The sequence below is a fragment of the Podarcis cretensis genome (genome assembly GCF_951804945.1).
Source record: "Podarcis cretensis genome assembly, chromosome: 6".
Classification (NCBI taxonomy): Eukaryota; Metazoa; Chordata; class Lepidosauria; order Squamata; family Lacertidae; genus Podarcis; species Podarcis cretensis.
Window position 1 is genome coordinate 92870384 of NC_137175.1, and position 20992 is coordinate 92891375.

Below are 20992 nucleotides of genomic sequence, written 5' to 3' on the forward strand. Positions count from 1 at the left end.
CTTTTGAACTGCTAGGTTGGCAGGAGATAGGAATATGTAGACAAGAGTAATTTCGTTTTGAATTTGAAACCCTTAGCTAAAAACAACATGAGAAGGAAGAGACTTGAGAGAGAGAGAATTGGGATTGCTACAAGTTTCAAGTGAGAATATCGGTTATTGTTTCAGCCAGAATCTGAACCTCTGTGTTCTTGACCAGGGGAATACGAGAGTGTGGGGATAAGTTTGATGGACGTTCCCAGATAGTTGAGAAAACAAGGACACCCAAGATACTCATGAATATGAGAAGAAAGCAGAAGCTAGAAATTTTCATCACAGATTTATAGTTTTGTTGTGCTTGTACGTCAGAGAAGGGAACTGTCCTGATACCAACAAGATACACCCCAAGTACCATCCAGTTCTGTTCTCCCTACTGCTGCCACTACTTCCAGTAGTGCTGATCTTTTGGTGCAGAAGGATGGGCTCCATGCCAATTGGCACAGAGTAGGGGGCTGGGGCTGCCAGGCCTTGGGATGTGTGAATTGAAGTTTCGGGTTTTCAGTCTCCTCCTCCGGGTAATCCAGGGAAAGGAGTAAACAAGGAGTCGGAAATGTGAGGGTGCAGGCTATGGTCTGCTTGGGCTGGAAATATTTTGCTTCTCTCTCTCTCCTGCCTCTGCAGGGTCCCTCATGTTCTCCCTGAGGCAGGGCCGGCCCACCCATGAGGCGAGGTGAGGCAACTGCCTTGGGCGGCAGGATCCACGTGAGCAGCAGATCTGGCCTCCAATGAATGCATTGCCCACTGAGAGCTGAGGCTCGCTTCTTGGAGACTGGATCTGCTGTAGCTCCCCCCTCAATGCCACCTCTTCAGTGGCCTCCTGAAGAATAGGAGTCACTGCTTTCCTCCACATCTTTGTTGCTGATGTACGGTAGATCTTTATTTCCCCCTCATTCCCAATGTAGATCTTCACTCACCTCTTCTTCCCTGGCAGAGAGGGGCGCCATTTTGTGGTTTGCCCTGGTGCCAAAATGTATTGGGCCAGCCTTGCCCCAGAGGCACCAGGCATGGCTGGTCTCGTCCCTTGACCCACTCAGGAGCAGACCCAGACAATTCATGATGCACATTTAAAGCACACAACTTTGCCCGAACGGTGGTGGCAACTGCAGTTTGCTAAGGCTGCTGCAAATGGTAGTTCTGTGAGGGGAAAATTACAGTTCCCAGGATGCTTTGGGGGATGTAATGCATTTTAAATATCTATTGAATATGTTTTAAATGTATAGTGTGGACTTGCAGTTAGTGTCAAAGTAATCTCTTTATTCTGTCCTTATTCTTCCAGGTCTCCTTTCTGCAATAATATTACATCTCTCCACCCCAACCCCTGCAATTGGTGGTTCCCATCAGAATTCTTATAGACCCCATTTTCTTTTTTAAAATACATTTTTCCTTTAAGAATAACGTGTGCTCCCTGACTCCAGCACACTGAAAAATCTTTTTGCGTGCTTGTTTCTCCCCTCATTCCCTCTGAATTGTATGGTAAGCTAGGAGAAACTGCTGCAATAAGGAGCTACGAGTTTCTTCATCACCCCTCATTTATTTCTCAGTTCTCAAGCTACCAGCACTCTTATCAGGGCTAATGCTTTTATTCTTCCACAGAAAAGGCAGTACACAGGCATAAAAACCCACACAATTCTGCAGTATATATGTTATTCAATGGAAAGATATCCTGGGAACAGATTAGAAGACGATTGCTTTTACTAATGAATTGGTCACCTAAGGTTGGTTTGTTTATTTTTTAATGGTATGGATCACTCAAACAGGGAGGGAGATCTGTATGTAGAGTGCAAGAATTTGAAGCCCTTGTGTGGAAATGGTAGATGAAAAGCAGATATAAATTCAATGCCAGTTTCTTAATCCTCACAATCTGTGGTGATGTTTGGCCCTTCTGCAAGGTGGCAACATGCAGTTATATCAAAGAGGGCACTATCCAACTTTGAGGTGCCACAAATTCCAGAGGAAAATATGTGTGCATGCCAATTTGTGCTATTGAAATTAATGGGACTCAGAATCCAGGCTCTGCTTTGCCTGGATGATGCCCCCACTTTTTACTCTGAAATTATTCCTCAGTTGTTTGTGGAATTGCATAGAAAAAGCACAGACCATTCTTAACAGTACTATTATTACGAGCCATTCTGGAAATAGTCATATTGAAGGGGAGCATATAAATCTATGAAATAAATGAAACGTATAAATTAAATTAAATTAATACAAATAATAATTACTCCATCTATTTTTCTACAGGGAATTATGTTTTAAACAGCAGTCTTTGGAAACGTATATTACTCATCCTTGAGATTTCGAATCTCAAGATGGTCATTAGATTTCTGGCAGGAACCCAGGAACAATACGTTCCAAATATTCGTCATACCAAAAGGTTAAGAGATGTGAGATGTGAGTGTATTAGCTAAATGTGAAATCCATTTGTTGTTCATGATGGGTTAAAGTTTCCATCTCTGGGGTAACATTCCAGAGAAAGTGCTTTGCAAAGCCTCTGTTTGCTTACTCCCAAGGAATTACATTGACTTCAAAAAGATGTTAAGTTTCACTCCAGTCTTACTCATCTGTACAGAACTTCTTTGATTGCAATGCTGGAGTAATGAATGTTTGCCACGCCACAATAATGTGCCATGTTATTTGGACACAGCAGTTACTGTGCTCTCTCCCAGTAGTTTTCAACTTTTCCAAGTCCACAGCTCCCTCAACCGACCACATTCTTTCTGCGGCTCCCCTGTGGAAACCACTTACCCTGGACTTCCAGTAAAGGACATGTGCAAGTGAGGATTTGCCTGTTCTGCCCCTGCCCCATTTTGCCCCACCCCCTTTTCAGCGCCATTTTTGACACGTGCGTAAGTGGGAGCGCATGTGTTGATGGGAACCCAAACAATGCCACAGCTCTGTGGGGCCAAGCTGATGCACTCCACATGGCAGCCCCAGCCTGCCTTTCCCAAAATTAGTGTGCACATGGTTTTGGGTGGGGAACTTACTTGCTGGCGCACACATCAATAAACCAATGGTTGTGGTATACAGTGGTACCTCGGGCTACAGACGCTTCAGGTTACAGACTCTGCTAACCCAGAAATAGTACCTCGGATTAAGAACTTTGCTTCATAAATTGCGCGGCGGTGGCGCAGCGGTGGCAGTGGGAGGCCCCATTAGCTAAAGTGGTGCTTCAGGTTAAGAACAGTTTCAGGTTAAGAACGGACCTCCAGAATGAATTAAGTTCTTAACACGAGGTACCACTGTATTCTGATAGCCTCACTTGCCATTTGATCTGCTCAGTCTACAACCACACTATCTGGTGTGTTGGCGGTGGCAGTGGCATTTGACTCAAATAAGCCAGGATTAGTTGTGGTCTTGACCTTGGACTGTCATTAATTCCTGCCTCAGATTGAAAAACGACTTTCATATCTGTGGAGGGCTTCATATTCAGGTTTGGCTTGGCTTTCGCCACTAGCTGACATGATTAATTTTCATATCTACGTATATCATTTCTCTGTGTTTTTCTTTCTTTCTGGAATCAACACTTTCCACATTCACGCAGTATTCCATCAATATTGAGGTCTCTGAATCATCCCTTTACCAACTGCCATGTGACTTTCACCTCTCCTCAATGTGATTGATTGATTGCATTTATTTCCCTCATTTTCTCCATGGAGCTCAAGGTGGTTTACATGGTTCTACCCCCTCCTCTCTTAATCCCCACAACCACCCTGTGAGGTAGGTTAAGATGAGAGCAAGGGACTAGCCCAAGGTCACCCAATGAGCTTCAGGGTCAAGTGGGGATTTGCACCCTGGTCTTCCAGGTCATGACACAATTATGTTAGAAGTTTCCCTCCTCTCCAAATGCCAGCTGATAAAGCTGAGTGATTTTGTTCAGAAGGAAGCCTGTCCAGTTCTGTGGGGATGTCTGAGTTAGTGTACTGAAATGTATGTAAGATTGCAGCCTTAGGCGTAGTCATATCCAGTGCTTTTTTTCCTTAAAAAAAATGTTTAGGGGTACTCACATTTTTACTCAAGAAAACCACAATTTTAGAGTTCAGATCGGGGAAAATAAATATAGCAAATGGACAAAAGTACAGTCGTACCTTCGAAGTCAAACGGAATCTGTTCCGGAAGTCCATTTGACTTCCAAAATGTTCGGAAACCAAATTGCGGCTTCTGATTGGCTGCAGGAATCAGAGGCCACGGAAGCCCCGTCGGACGTTCAGGTTCCAAAAGAACGTTTGCAAACCAGAACAATCACTTCCTGGTTTGCGGCGTTTGGGAGCCAAAACGTCCGAGTTCCAGGGCGTTTGGGATTCAAGGTACAACTGTACAAAGATTCACAAAATGTTTAGGGGTTTGCGTACCCCTGCGTCCCCCCAGAAAAAAAGCACTGGTCATACCCATTGACACCAGGCTAATAATCTCTGCATAGCTCATTCACCCTTCAAACTTCAGAGAGTTATTTTGGGACTAGTCAAACGATTTCCAAGTGTCCTTGACTCCAGATTGCAGATGTGGGAGGGGGGAACAGGAGACCTTGGCAGCAAAGGGCCAAGAAGCAGAACGGTCTCCATCTAGTCTCAGAACTATTTATCTGAAAATGGCAAGGCCATTAAGCTGCAGGAAAGCAACAAATAGGATTTTGCCCTGAACGCTCTAATTTCAAAGAAACCAAAGAGATCCACCATACCAGCACGAGATGAAAGAGTCTTTATTCTTCATCCATGGAATGTGTTGAGCTGCTTGTCTGCATTGAAAGACTAATGGAGCCTGGAATGCAATAAGCAGTCTCAGGTTGTGTTGTTATTGGATCTCGTGCCTTCATTTCTTGAGTCCTAGTCAAGACAGATTTTGCCAAAGGGACCCATAAAGCATATTAGTGGTTCAGAGCTCACTTTCTAAATGAAAATCCGCTTATGGTTCCAACAAGATCTTGGTATTATCCTGGGAACCTGCCTCATTTAAGCAAATAAGATTCATTTCTGTTCTTTTATATAATAAGAGTGTTGCCTTTGGTGGCCTGACCCTTTGCTCCAGCTCGTATTTATGTCTTTCATTACCCTGTAACACCCAATCAGAGCTGGTGAATTACAGCATTGCCGCTCTCTCCCTGGCTATTTGCAGAGTTGGCAGGGAAGGTGATCTGTAGCCAAACATTCTTGCATTTGTGAACTGAGCATTTGAATGACATACAGATGGAATCTTTATTAAAATGAGATTTTGTTTTTGTTTATCTGCGAATCCAGCTGGCAATGGCACTCCAAAGACTGCTTTCTGTATGACACATGCATGTCCCTGGTGGTTCCTACAAAACAAGTCAAAATGAATTTCCAGCTACAGTTAACCCAGGTTTAAGTAATAAGGGAACATCCCAAAAGCAGATCTAGGATGAAATGACCAAAGGCATTTCTTCTTCTTCTTTGGCGATCACTTGTAGCCGAGTAAGATTGTCTTCTATAAACACAGTTTTAGCAATGAGTCCATAAGTGACTGTGGAGGCCAATTCTGGATCCACACGTCCTTCCACAGTGGGGACATTGGCTTCCGGGTGGGAGTTGATCACGGTGTGGATTTGCCAAGCATACCTTCCTCTTAGCATGTTTCTCCCTTGCGTCCTGAGTTTGAGTGAGTGTCTTCAAAGCCCATGACACCTTTGGTAAAGGCTGTTCTCCAATTGGAGCGCTCGCAGGCCAACGTTTCCCAGTTGTCAGTGTCTATACTACATTTTTTTAGATTTGCCTTGAGAGAGTCTTTGAACCTCTTTTGTTGACCACCAGCATTACGCTTTCCATTTTAAAGTTTGGGGTAGAGTAATTGCTTTGGAAGACGATCATCAGGCTTCCGCACAACATGACCAGTCCAACGAAGTTGATGTTGAAGAATCATTGCTTCAACATTGGTGATCCTTGCTTCTTCCAGTCCACTGATATTAGTTTGCCTGTCTTCCCAAGTTATGTGTAAAATTTTTCAGAGACACCGTTGATGGAATCTTTCGAGGAGTTGGAGATGGCATTTCTAAGTGGTTCATGTTTCACAAGCATACAGTAAGGTTGGTAGTAGAATAGCTTTGTAAACAAGCATTTTGGTTTCCATGGATTAATTTAGTCATGTCCCTGTCAGGTTTAGCCGCAAAATCTGGTAGTACCTGTCATAAGATGACTGGATAGGAAACCTATATACAAGACAGGGCTCTCATCTTAAGATTTTTAAGCCTTTTAACTAAATAATCAGTTAACTGATTGATTAAATAAATGTAAGGTAAAGGTAAAGGTACCCCTGCCCGTACGGGCCAGTCTTGACAGACTCTGGGGTTGTGTGCCCATCTCACTTAAGAGGCCAGGGGCCAGCGCTGTCCGGAGACACTTCCAGGTCACGTGGCTAGCGTGACATCGCTGCTCTGGCCAGAGCCAGAGCCAGAGCCAGAGCCGCACACGGAAACGCCGTTTACCTTCCTGCTGGTAAGCGGTCCCTATTTATCTACTTGCACCCGGAGGTGCTTTCGAACTGCTAGGTTGGCAGGCGCTGGGACCGAGCAGCGGGAGCGCACCCCGCCGCAGGGATTCGAACTGCCGACCTTTCGATCGGCAAGCCCTAGGCAAATGTACATATTATCAAAACCTGAATATAGGGACCTGTTCAAGTTACTGTCAATCTTGTAGCTATTAAAAGCACAGGAGCCCTGCCAGAAAAAAGTTGGCAGCTCAGCTGGAGAATTTTACTTGGCAATTAATCATTTCCACCCATTATGATTTGAAATTATGACTTGACATGGTTGCCCCCCACCCCCACCCCTCAGCTGAAGCTTGATTAGCAATATGTGTCCCTCGACTTTGCTTCCATCCTACATCTTAAGCCTTGCTTTTCTACAGAGATTTCCTTCTGGGTTATGAGGTCACCATGTTCCCAGAATGTCATAATTTATTTGCGCGTATCTTGCAGATTGTAAAATCATGTGTGCGGTATTTGCCAGAATTCTTTATATGCTCTATACTTCACGTTTTATAACGGCTTTAATAGGAATGGGATGCTGCCCTTGGAAAATTGTGACGACCACAACAACAATTGCCACAAAGGAGGAAGCTATGGGAGGAAACGCACTTGGTGAAGGAATTTAACAGATCTTTCTGTAGTTTGTGAGTGAATCTTTTCAGGCACAGCGTTGCACATCTGGACTTTGACCATGACCGACTGCCAGATTCCTCTCAGTTCATCCCCACTCCGCTCTCATATTGCTGCTTTTATCATATCTCTGTCACTGCAGCTTGCCCTAGCGTTAAAACAGCCAGTAAATCAAGGGCATTCTTCTGGAAGTAGGGGCACTGTGTTCAGTCCTGTGATGTGGGATCAGCCATGTGGATCATCTGGTGCAGAGTGATCTACAGGGCCAGCAGAAGTAGGCAGCTGTAGTGAACATATGGGATGCCACAATGGGGCTTTGTGAACAGCCCTTAGACGCCCATGGTGGCATGTTCCATGCACTCGCTAGTCTCTCCATCTGTCCGTCTATCACTGCCTGTGAACCAAACCTCATTTGCCCAAATCAGCCTAAGTTAGAATGTATATTAAAGAAGAAAAAAATGGATGTCATATGTATACAAGAAACACATATATCCAAAACACATGTAAGGGTGTTAAAAAATATGAGACTAGGACAGGAATATATAGCATCTGGTCCGGAAAGAAAGAGGGGAGTGGTCATCTATGTAAATACGGTGTTGAAATCTCAAATGTTATTCCAAGATGATGAAGGTAGAGTACTTGGAGTAGAAATACAAACAAAAGAAGGGAAAATCATAGTGGTGGGAATATATGCTCTGAATAGTAAAAAAGATGAATTTTTTAGAAAATTGGAAGACAGATTATGGGATAATGTGGATGAAAATATAGTAATTATGGGAGATTTTAATGGGGTGACATTGATAGAAATGGACAGAACATAAAGAGATTACCACTCGCCTTTTTCCACTTAATTGATAATTTTAATTTCTATGATGCCTGGAGAACAAAAAATCCAAGTGCTAAAGACATAACCCATTACTCGGAAGCGAAAAAATCTGAGGGACAAATCAATATGGCTATCAAAAAAGCTGATGTTGAGTTTAGAAAAAGCAGAGATACTGAATAGATCGATATCAGCCTAAATGATACAAATGACTTTGTTGCAACCTGAATAAAGCAAGCAAGATTTTGGAAAACAGGGAAATTGCATTATAATGATCAAGGAATGCACAAAGCATCGCTAGGTTTATAGCCAGCCGTTTCTAGTAGTTACAGAGTCTTTTTTTCCATTTCCTGGGGCAAAGGAAGCACATTCATTTTGTAACAACTGCTGGGGGGTGGATTTCACATGGAAAGAGCAATGTCCTTTTTATATTTTATTTATGATTTTCAGTTTTATACATTTCAATAATTTTACAATCATTTTAACATTTCAAAGCTCGACTTCCTTCCCCCTCTTTCTGCGGTTCCTTAAATTTATTTTTAATGTTTTCTGCATATCCAAGTTAACTTAATTTGCTCATTTATTCATTTACTTTAAATATATACCTTTATAAAACCGCAGGTTATTACAATAATTCTGCCAATGTTCTTGTCTGATTACAGATTATTTGTAAATACTCCATGAACCATTGCCATTCTTTTATAAAAAGTTTGTTATCTTGATTTCTTCTTTTTCCAGTAGTTTAACCATTTCTGCATTCAGTGGTGCCTCGGGTTACAAACTTAATTTGTTCTGGAGGTCCGTTCTTAACCCAAAACTGTTCTTAATCTGAGGCGTGCTTTTGCTAATGGCACGCAATTTCCGTTCTCATCCTGGGGCAAAGTTCTCAAACCAAGGTACCACTTCCGGGTTAGCGGAGTTTGTAACCAGAAGTGTTTGTAACCCGAAGCGTTTGTAACCTGAGGTACCACTGCATTCCGTAAGTTGGGAAAGAGCAACATCTGTATCCACAAAAAGCAAACCATCCACTGCTCCCCCAACATTCATGCCATTTTGAAAGATGCACCCATCTCTGCCTCCCTTTTTCTGATAGAACTTTTTAAAAAGTTAATCTTGTGAAAAAGTGTACTTGAGATTTTTTTTCAGAGCAAATTACAGTGCTACCTCTGGTTGCGAACGGGATCCATTCCTGAGCCCTGTTCACATCATGAGCAGAAAGCAACCCGCGTCTGTGCATCTGCGCATGCGTGGGTTGAGATTCGCCGCTTCTGAGCATGCGCGTGGCGTCATTCTGAGCGTCCATGCATGCTTGAGTGGCAAAACCCGGAAGTAACCCATTCTGTTACTTCCAGGTTGCCGCGGGACTCGACTTGAAAAGATGTAACCTGAACCGAACGTAACAAGAGATATGACTGTATATGCATATGATCACTGTTCCTAATCCGTGAAAAATATCCGAAATTGACAGCAAGAAAAGTGAATGTCAGTGCTTCTGACAAAATATACAAATCAACAGAGGGGTCTGCAAATCGCATCACGAGAGGAAACCAGAAGTTCCAGCAGAGCCTGTTCCAGTGAAGATTTGTGGGGAGTCTTTGGCCTTTTCGATGCTCTTGAACTACAACTCCCATCAGCCCCAGCAGGCATGGCCAATGGCCAGAGATGATGGGACCTGTAGTTCAGAAATGAAGTTTCCCCACCCTTGATTTGGAAGTTAGACTCATCAATAAATCAGTCCTTGAATTGCTACATCACTCCCCACCTTCAGGATACCTGTTTAATTCTTCCTGGGATAATCTTTATTACCCTCTTTGCTGGTTATGGTGCCAAGCAAGTTTTAGCAAGGTCAAAAGGTTCTGTTACACTTAGCTGGAAGTGTTCCAATATTCTCAACCATTTTCTGTATTTTTCCTCCTGTTAAGTTGTGGGTGAACATATCAGATGACACAGCGATTCTTCAAACAGCTCTTGTTTATTCACAGGCCAGAACAGAACTGAACTGAAGGGTTTAGCCAGCCTGCTTATATAGAGCTTATATAGAGCTCCAGTACAACGTAACTGTAACAACTTTCTGTAACTATCCAATCCCTGAACTTCACTTTTGATCCCTTATTTGCATATGTGGACCTGAGTAAAAAACTATCTACAGTATCCCCCTGCTGGCCCAGGGTGAGAACTTCAGTACATAACACCACGCATCTCGCAAGTCACTCTCTGCCCTACCTGATAGTCAAATCTTTAAATGATAATTTTCAAAATAAAATAAAATCCAATCCATTCAGCCCGGACGCGCGCACAGCTCGTCGGTTCCGCGAGACATGGGGCTCTGCTACAGCCTGCACCTGAGGCTCTTCAGCGACTCTGGAGGCGGCGAGCGCCCCCCCCCCAGATGTTGCGCCCGGTGAGGCCGGCCCTCCCTTCACCCCCCACGCTACGCCACTGGTTGCTTGCCTTCCTAGTCAAACTTTCTCCCTTAGAGCTATTCCCCTCCCAGAGAGAGTAACCATGTGAAAAATTCTAGCAGGAAAGGAAAGGAAAGCCACCCAAACGATTTTCAAACACTTCCATTCACTCCAGCAGTGTTGACGATGAAAGTAAAAAAAAGGTCTGGAAAAATCAACTGTGGTAGTTTTATTAGATTAAAAGACCAAACACTTGCATGAACTGTATAATTTTCGTATTTTATTTAGCAGCTTGCAGAACATGTCTCTGCAGTTTGAAACTTGGATTTGACTTGCGGGTATGAAACAGATGCCAAGGACAAATGTCCCATTTGCCTAATAGATGAGACACCTCTCTGCTAGCAAATGTGTGGCCAGTTGACTATATTTTGCTTCTTAGTAATTTCTTTCAGTCGCATAAGGCTTTGATCAGTTCAGGGATGTGTGCCTTTTTAACATGATACTTTCCCCAGAAGCTGCAGTTGATTTTAATTTATTTTTTAAAAAAAACCCCAAAGCTTATTAACAGCTGGAGAATTTTGGCAACTCTTCCAAGGCAGGCATTCTCTGTGTTTTTTAAATTTATTTTCATCCCTCTACTGTCTTCCTCTTTGGAAGAATTTGAAAACTCAATTCAGCAAAAGACAACCTGAGTCTTACAGAGTATGATTCAAGACCAAACTAAACATGACACCAAATCTGCATCTTTGCATTTAACATGCAGGTGTTCTTTTTTGTTTTGTTTTTAAAAACTGCAAATTTCATCAGTGGCAGGATCTGGGCTGGGTGGCTAATAGCAGGATGAGAACAGGCATGGAGAATAAATTTAACCCTTCCCTCCTCTGCTTTGGTCCTGAAGAAAATTCCTCCTCTGAAGCTAGTATTTGCATTGGTTAGGAAACTTTCCAAGTCAAAAGCCTTGGGTTGAACCCATATTTTCCAGGTAAAGTATCTTGCATGATAAGACTGGGAAGGAAAGTCACCACCAGTCTGAGTACACAGTACTGAACAAGAAAGAACCAGTTACCTTTATATTTCACATGTTGCATGCATCAAAATTCCCAGGTGTTAGAGCAAGATGTACAGTATAGCTATGAGCCAGGAAATGCTATTTGAGACTGATAACCCACAACAACGTGCTTTGGTATCTGCTCTCAGTTGACTGGCAAAAAGAAGAATGAATGAACAATGGGATTCTGCTTTCCCACTGAGATCAGTTGGTGTCTGTATCCGAGAGTCTTTTTTTCTTTTTCTTTCAAAGGTAAAGTAAAGGACCCCTGACTGTTAGGTCCAGTCGCAAACAACCCTAGGGTTGCAGCGCTCATCTCGCTTTATAGGCCGAGGGAGCCGGCGTTTGTCTGCAGATAGTTTGTCTGGGTCATGTGGCCAGCATGACTAAGCCACTTCTGGAGAAAGCAGAGCAGTGCACGAAAACGCCGTTTACCTTCCGCCAGAGTGGTACCTATTTATCTACTTGCACTTTGACGTGCTTTTGAACTGCTAGGTTGGCAAGAGCTGGGACAGGGCAACAGGAGCTCACACCATCACAGGGATTTGAACCGCGACCTTCCGATCGGCAAGCCCAAGGCTCAGTGTTTTAGACCACAGTGCCACCTGCATCTCAACAGAGTAAGACATTAACTATGGGAGGTGGGGAAGCAAAGGCACTTGCTTAAATAAGCATCACATATATATTTTTACCACTACCTTTTTGTGTCTTAATTCTTGCACTCTCTAGGCATTCTCCCCTGTCATAAATGTTCCTGGTTCCTTATGTCAGACTACAGTACACAAAGCATGAGCATCCGAGAAAGTAGCAATGATGTTACTCATGGTATAAAATCTGGCTTTCAGTGCATTCCTCATGACTTCTAAGGGCAAATCTACAATGCAGTCATGGGTGAGAAATTAGCCATGGGAGAGAGAATGGACAGAGGGAAAAGGAACAGAGTGGAAAGGAAGGTGTTGAGAATTCCATTCCACCTTAAGGTACAGACATGGGATTGTTATGTGTCACATGTCTGTTTACATTCCAGCACAGTATGCTGGGAACTTCTGTTGTGTGTATAGCTTTTGCTTTAGCTGTTCTCTCTGAGATGACATGAGAGAGAGATGACATGTTTCTTTGTCCTGATTTATGATTAATAAATCTTTAGTTGTAGTATCCTTCCATAAGCCTCACGCCTATTCTGTGGGCGCAGTTTGATCTGCTGATAGTGTGCCCTGACTGAGTAAGCCCGGGTCGCTGATTTATGTTGGAGCAGAGGTGATGGTCTTCGCAGAGGGCCACTGGAAGGAGACGGCTCAGCCGGGGCTAGCCAGCTGGCCTCCCAGCCCTCTGCATGCCGACAGAAGGTTCAAGCTGACACAATGACTTGAAAAATCAGCCAAATCATATGCTGCATTACTGGCCTGTTGAGTTGTTGGCATCCATCTATCTCAAAAGACAATGGAGTGCACCTCCGAGGGTGAAGTCAAACCATTGGGCTAGCAGCACTGAAGTGACCTCCCTGGGGCACAAGCCTAGGCAGTATGTATTGTTGGGAAACTGTGTATGTGCAGCTACTCACACAGAGTCAATTAAGGTTTGGCAGCCAGCCAGAAGGTCATGTGAAGGAGTTAGTCTGCCTGGTGATAACAGAGGCATGGAGACAGCTCCCTGATTGGTCAAGTTCTCTCAAGGGAGTGATAATTAATGGCCTACTAACTGGAATGTGTTAGTTCAGTGTTTGGAGTTCAGTGTTCAGAGTTCTGTGTCAGTGTAGGAGTTGTGAGTCGTGTATAGGAGAGTAAGCTAAATACAGTGGTGCCTCGCAAGGCGAAATTAATCCGTTCCGTGAGGCTCTTCGTATAGCGGTTTTTTCGTCTTGCAAAGCAAGACCATTGACAGCTTAGCAGATTAGCGCTATTAGCGGTTTAGCGGCTTTTAGCGGATCAGCTGATAAGCGGCTTAGGGCTTAGGAAAAGGGGGGGAAAAGGGAAAAAACCCCGCAGGAACTCGCAAGACATTTTCGTCTTGTGAAGCAAGCCCATAGGGAAATTCGTTTTGCGAAACGCCTCCAAAACGGAAAACCCTTTCGTCTAGCGGGTTTTCCGTCTTGCGAGGCGTTCGTCTTGCGGGGCACCACTGTATCCGTGTTCTGTACCTGTAAATAGTCCACTGTATATAATAAACACCTAAGTACAAGTTCCTGGTTCCTGCTTCCTCTATCCTGTCTGCAGCCAAGTCGCCAATTGCTTCCGTGGATGCTGCGTTGACTCTGCTAGGTCTGGCTAAGGTCCTGCAACTAGTCAGAAAGTTGCAAAACATCAGTAGGTTTTGCCAATATGTATGGAGATCCTGCGCTGCCCAGATGACAAGACTCTTGGCCTGGCTGATGTGGTCCAAAGGAAAGCAGAGCAATACGTTTGGCACCAGCTTGGCTGCAGTCAGGGAACATGCAAAAAATCAGAGAACCAAAATGCACATACAAAGAGCAAAAAGCTCTGCAGCACCTTGAAGTCTAACCATTTTTTAACAATGTCAGCTTTGGTGGAAACAAAACAAATTCCTTCCAGTAGCACCTTAAAGACCAGCTTTGGTGGAGACAGTGGTGGAGAAAGGGGTGTGTGGTGGGGGCGGTCCACCTCGGGTGTCATTCCTGAGGGTGGGTTGACAAAATCCCCCCCCCCGGGCAGATCGCCGTTGGGCCGATAGGGATGGGGTGCACCGCGGGGCCTCAGCTGCCCTACAGCTTGGGGGGACACAGCGGGCGGACAGTGGACGGGATGGGGCACATGGTGCCCATAGGGATGGGCTGTCCCTGTGGGCGGTTCGCCCCGCCCCTGGGCGCTCCACCCCAGGTGCCCGAGAGTCTCCCCCCACTGCTGGGTGGAGAACAGTCTGCTTCATGAGATACACGTGTTGCCCCAAGTTGGTAGAAATAGCTATACAAGGTTGTGGGGGCAGAACATCGAAAGCAGTGAGGTTAGAGGGCAATGCAACAAGTCCAGCCTGTAATAATGCCATAAACACTGCTGCGGTGTCCATTCAACATGCAATTGTCTTCCCAATGCTAGGATACTTAACAAATGTAGAGAAAGTTACAGGTAGGTAGCCGTGTTGGTCTGCCATAGTCGAACTAAATTAAAATAGAATAAAAAAATAATAATAAAAAAATTCCTTCCAGTAGCACCTTAGAGACCAACTAAGTTAGTTATTGGTATGAGCTTTCGTGTGCATGCACACTTCTTCAGATACCAGAAATAAAGAAAGCTGTAGAGAAATAAAGAGCTGTTGTCTCTATTCAAGCCACAGGCGAATGTATTTAAATAAAACTAATTAAGAGGGATGATGAACCATCTGCTCCCAATGAAGACAGACCTCTTGACCTGTAAAATCCCCTCCAGGATAACCATCTTCTCTGCTCTCTGCTTTTCCAGGTGACCAGCTAAATTCTGAAGAGAAGAAGAAGAGAAAGCAGAGAAGGAACCGAACTACCTTCAACAGCAGTCAGCTGCAGGCCTTGGAGAGAGTTTTTGAGCGGACACACTATCCGGATGCCTTTGTACGAGAAGACCTTGCGCGCCGGGTCAACCTCACTGAAGCCAGGGTCCAGGTAATGAATCTTGCCTTGATCGCAACACACATGACCCAAGAGATAGCTTATCAGGGCTATAGGCTATAGGAACAGTTGTGGTAACATAGACAAAGAACCCTCAGGGGGATGCTGTTAATAACTAGAAATGTTTTGCATTTAATTTAGTACCATATTTGAACAATCTCATATATGTGGAGGGACGCAGGTGGCGCTGTGGGTTAAACCACAGAGCCTAGGACTTGCCGATCAGAAGGTCGGTGGTTCGAATCCTCGTGATGGGGTGAGCTCCCGTTGCTCGGTCCCTGCTGCTGCCAACCTAGCAGTTCGGAAGCACATCAAAGTGCAAGTACAGTGGTGCCCCGCAAGACGAATGCCTCGCAAGACGGAAAACTCGCTAGACGAAAGAGTTTTCCGTTTTGGAGGTGCTTCGCAAAACGAATTTCCTATGGGCTTGCTTCGCAAGACGAAAATGTCTTGCGAGTTCCTGCGGGTTTTTTTCCCTTTCCCCCCCTTTTTCTAAGCTGCTAAGCCGCTTATCCGCTTATCCGATAAGCCGATAAGCCGCTAAAAGCCGCTAAAAGCCACTAAAAGCCGCTAAACCGCTAATAGTGCTAATCCGCTAAGCCGTCAATGGGCTTGCTTCGCAAGACGAAAAAACCGCTAGACGAAGAGACTCGCGGAACGGATTCTTTTCGTCTTGCGAGGCACCACTGTAGATAAATAGGTACTGCTCCAGTGGGAAGGTAAACAGTGTTTCTGTGCGCTGCTCTGGTTCCCCAGAAGCAGCTTAGTCATGTTCGCCACATGACCCGGAAAGCTGTACGCAGGCTCCCTCGGCCAATAAAGCAAGATGAGCACCGCAACCCCAGAGTTGGTCACGACTGGACCTAATGGTCAGGGGTCCCCTTTACCTTTATATATGTGGATGTGTTAAGGAGAGGATAAGGCTGTCCATTGGTACTGGCTGCAATGCCCCCACTCTTGGAAGCACTGTGTCTCCCAATACCAGTTTCTGAGAATCAGAAGAGGGAAGAAAGGCTGTGGTACCCAGGTCCTGCTTTTGGGATTCCTAGAGGCATCTGATTGGCTGGAAGAACAAGATGCTGGACCGAGTGTGCCCTTGATCCGTTCTAGTAGGGCTCTTCTACTGGCAAATGAGGGCTCATCCACACTTGTCCCATGCCTAGAAAGCACAGCCTAGAAAGTGGAATATGAAGTGGGCGGCAGAAGGGTTGGTATATCCCGGGTGCCACTCTGGGGGGGGGGGTGACAAGGTGGCCCCTGCCTCCCCCCAGCTGTAGAGCGGCCGAGGGCACGCACAGTCAGTATGGGCGCTGCTCGCGCGGCATCTGTATGGGCTGCCTCTCGCATGGCGACCGTACGGGATGCCGCACATGCACAGTCCGTATGGACGTTGTGTGTGCATCACCAGGTGGTTTGCCCTCGGTGTCCCGCCCCAGCCCTCGGTGTCCTGCCCCGGTTGCCAGAGAGGGTTCCTCCGCCACTGCCGAGAGGTTTTCTGTCCCCCCCCCCCCCGGGAAACCTGCTAGTTACTGCTGAATTGAAGAAAATGCTAGTTCACTGGAAACCCGATGGACATTTGCTCTGATTCAGCAGTAAAAAGCAGCTTTCCCCAGGGGAAGTGGAAGCGTGGACAAGCCCTGAGCTACAGATATGGCAATTTAGAAAATAAAGGATAAAAATAATTTTAGTTTCTCTGCTCAAGGTAATTTTCTGGGTTTGCTTTAAGACTGGATTGTGAGGCTGGAAAGTAACATATCTGATGGTTCTTATTCTCCCCAGTCTCCCCCCCCCCTCTCTCTCTCCCTCCCTCCCTCCCTCTTTCACAGATGAAAAGCCACTCTTTCAAAAGGACACTTAGCTTTGGAACTCTTTGTCTTTTTAAAAATTCTCCTCCTCCTCCTCCTCCTCCTCCTCCTCCTCCTCCTCCTCCTATTTATTATTTTCAATTTTATACATTTCAATAATTTTACAATCATTTTAACAATTAAAAACTTGGCTTCCTTCCCCCTCTGTCTGTGGTTCCTTAAATTTGTTTTTTTTTTTTTTAATTTTCTGCATATCCAAATTAACTTAATTTGTTCATTTATTCATCTACTTTAAATACATTCTCTTACAAAACTGCAGGTTATTACAATAACCTTATTTACAGGTTATTTGTCAATATTCAATAAACCATTTCCATTGTTTTATAAAAAGTTTGTTATCTCGATTTCTTATTTTTCCAGTAAGTTTCACCATTTCTGCATATTCCATAAGTTTTTGTCTCCATTCTTCTTGGCTTAGGAACTCTTTGTCAGTCAGGAATGGGTCTGAGGTAGAATCTACAGGCACGTTAAAAAACGTTATGAAAATGCTTTATTTGTTTTAATGGTTTTGAAAAATGCATTGAATTTGCCATAGCTCGCCATCACCACCGAGTGTCACAATTGTATATTGCACTATGCAACACATTCAAAACGGTTTGTTTGCAGCTGTATAGCTGAGTGAGACTGAAAGCCATCCATTTACAGTGGTACCTCGGTTTTTGAATGTCTCCGTTGACTAACATTTCAGTTTACAAATGCCGTAAACCTGGAAGTAAATGCTTCGGTTTTCGAACTAGCCTTGGAAGTTGAACATGCCACGCGGCTTCCGCTGGGTGCAAGATCCTGAGGCCTAGCTGTCTGCCACTGAGTTTTTGGTTTTCGAACATTTCAGAACTCGAACGGTCTTCCGGAACGGATTACGTTCGAAAACCAGAGGTTCCACTGTAGTTATTTACTCGCTTGTTTTTCACATTTATGCCTTGCATCTTCAACCCTACAGGATTCTAGGGACAGCTTATAGCTGGCAGTGTCCAATCTATATAAAACCCCCCCCCAAACCCTACCATATTAAAATGGTATCCAAAAAAGTGGGTTCTCAAACAGAATAGTTATTGAAGTGATATGCTGGAGATGTAACAGAGAAATTGGGTCTTATTTGCATATGTGGTGGAAGTGTACAGTCATTTGTGTATTTTGGAATAATATATATGGAGAACTTAAAAAATTAATTAAATTTACATTAAAAAAGGCCAGAAATATTTTTATTAAGCACCTGCCAAAAGAAATACGGAAATTGAAAAGAACATTGTTCATGTATGGGATAACGGCAGCCAGAATATTAGTAGCAAGAAATTGAAAAAATACAACAATACCCAATACGGCAAACTGGCAAAACCTAATGGTAGAATATCTGCAGCTAGCGAAGGCAACAGGAAGGATAAGAGGCCAACCAAAATGGAAAGTCTATAAGGAGTGGAGAATCTTTAAAGAGTACTTAAAAAACTATGGTATAAAAGGAAACATCTTGGCAAAACTAAACTGATCCTTGTATTGTATAAATATAAGTTAGTAGGGAGATAAAAAGAGACTGTGCGGTATAAGGATAGATAAAGTACAGTGAGATTAATTGGAAGTCATTTTTAATTTCTTTCTTTATAAGTTTTATAATTGATTTCAGTATCGGGAGTATAAATGATGTTAGTTATACTAATTTTGTTGTTTCTTATATTGTGGTTGTTTGTTTGACTTCTTCATTATTTGTTTGTTTGTTTGATTGTATGTTTGTTTGTTTGTTCGTTTGTCTGTTTTCCCATAAATGCATTTATTTTAAATCAAGAAAGTTATACTTAAAAAAATAAAAATGAAGTGAGCACAGCCGGCCCACCCATGGGTCAAGGTGAAGCAAGTTGCCTCAGTGGCAGAAGCGCTTCTGCTGCTGCTGGGATGCCCCACTTTGGTGAGTTTCAGTGAGAAGGAAGCATAGTATTGCTATTCACCTTCCTGGCCCCTGGGCAAGTTCGATGGTGATGGAAGTGGGGAGGTGGGGGGGGGGAGGGGAAGGGAGGGCATGGTGTGGCAAAGTCCAATTTTGCCTCAAGTGGCAAAGCGGGATGGGCCACCTGGAAGTGAAGGGATAAATTTCTTTTAAAAAATAATAGCATTTTGTCGATACCAGCCGAGCCCAATCCTAACCAATGAATTGGTATAACAATTTTGTATACCTGGCTCCAATACTTCCAACTGAATGAAAGATAAAGTATGGACAAGAAGAAAGGGTTTGCTAGAGAAATATCAAAACTAGAGGAAAATATAATACAGACTTAGGGAAAATATCCACCTAAGATGTATAATCTCCTCCTTGACTGGGAAGTCAAGGAGGAAGAGGTAAAATAATTATGGTCTGTTGGGCCCAAGACATTGGACATAATATATATATATGAATGAATGGGAAAGGCTGTGGAGGGAAGACATAAGGCTCACAGCATGTGAGGAAAAACTGTAATAAAAATACTATATCGATGGTATCTTAGCCAAAATGGCTAAGATGTACAATAAAATTTGAGATGCCTGCTGGAAATGTAAAAAAGGGGTAGGTACCTTTATGCACATATGGTGGGACTGTGTTAAGATAAGAGAATTTTTAGATATAATATATAATGAACTCAAAAACCTCTTTAAATTCTCATTTTAAAAAAGACCCAAAGCCTTTCTGTTAGGTATTATGTCCACTGAAATACAAAAACCCCATAGAATCCTTTTTATGTACGCAACCATGGTGACTAGGATTTGATAACCAAAAATTGGAAAGGAGACTTAATCCCCACAAAAACTGACTGGAAAGCAAAGATGATAGAATATTTAGAACTCGTGAAAATGACTGGGAGAATGACCGCTCCCCGCTTAAAACGGGGGGCGCCCTTTGCGTGGACGCGCGCAGCCCTGGATCTGGAGTGGCCCCATCAACATAGGCTTTGCCTTCCCTCAGGTGGGATACCTGGAGGTCCCCGCCTACCCCAGTGAGTTGCCCAATCCCACCTGGGGGAAGCGTTGCCAGGGAAACCAGGCCAGGTAAGGGGAGGGATTACCTGCCCACATAATAGAGGGTGGATCTTAATTGGTAATCCTCACTTGGCTCCAGAGCTTCTCCCACCCTACCCACCCTCAGTTAATGTCTTCTTTTGCAGGTTAACTTTTCTTCATAGGTTTTGCAGGTTAACCTGTCTCCACAGGTATGCGGGCGCTGCTACGATAAGGTCGCTGTTAAAGGGCCAGAAAGGAATTTCCCTGCATTGGCGGGTTTCGCCTTTCCCGTAGCAAAACGTCACAACTTTGGCGGTATCAGGCCTTGGGTGGAATCCTTTAGTCCATCTTCCTCTTTGCGGCGGCGATACCAGGGTTCCCCGTTAAAGGGGTTTTTGATGGGAGGCTTTGGCCGTACGCCGAAAGGTCGTCATTGCTCTCCCCTGTGGCGGCATAACGGGGGCGGCTATCTCTGCTTGAACATATGTTCTCCAGAGCCGGCCCATCCCCCCCCACACACACTGGATAACCCTGATGCTCCCTAGGTCCCCGGCTGGGGACTAGGGAGGGAGAACGCCCAATGCCTGAGCCCAAGGTCTACCCACATTTGAAATTTAATAAAGTTGTGGCCAATTTAATCCCATAGCACGTTGTCTAGAGTCGTTATTCCACATGACGGGGGGGACCACTCGGGATCTGGGGACTCCGCCTGTCCACGCAATAAGAGGAAGCTCAAATGAGAAAGTCAACAAAGACTGGATGATACCTTAGAAAGTATTATGCTAATGCAAATCTCCTGACAGATTTAGACTGAATCTTGAAATATAAGGAAACCAAAAAAGTAAAAATTCTTGTGATAAGTAATAGAAATAATAATAATAATAATAATAATGAAGTGCGTATAGATTAATAAGGTGTAAAAAGTACAATTAGGTGAATTGGAACTTAATGATATGTTGTTAGTTAGTGTCTATGTTTGTTTATGTGTTGTCGTCGTCTATGTTATATGTAAATTGTTTTGTAATAAAGAATTGTTTTAACAATAATAAAAAAGAATTTGTATAACAATTCAGGCGACCCATTTAGGAGGGAGGTTTCGTGCCTAAATGGGCAAGGCTTGCAGAGGATGCTGTCCAACCCAAGTCCCCTGTGATTTTACTG

General features: G+C 44.0%; 1 protein-coding gene across 4 annotated transcripts in view; it reads left to right on the top strand.

Moving 5' to 3' along the window:
- PRRX1 (paired related homeobox 1) overlaps positions 1 to 20992 on the top strand; it is an 84737-nt gene that overhangs the window by 39523 nt on the left and 24222 nt on the right. For all 4 annotated transcript variants that reach the window (XM_079981735.1, XM_079981734.1, XM_079981736.1 and 1 more), the window contains exon 2: positions 14824 to 14999. In XM_079981735.1, coding sequence (XP_079837861.1) covers positions 14824 to 14999 — 176 coding nt within the window. The remainder of the gene's footprint in view (positions 1 to 14823; positions 15000 to 20992) is intronic.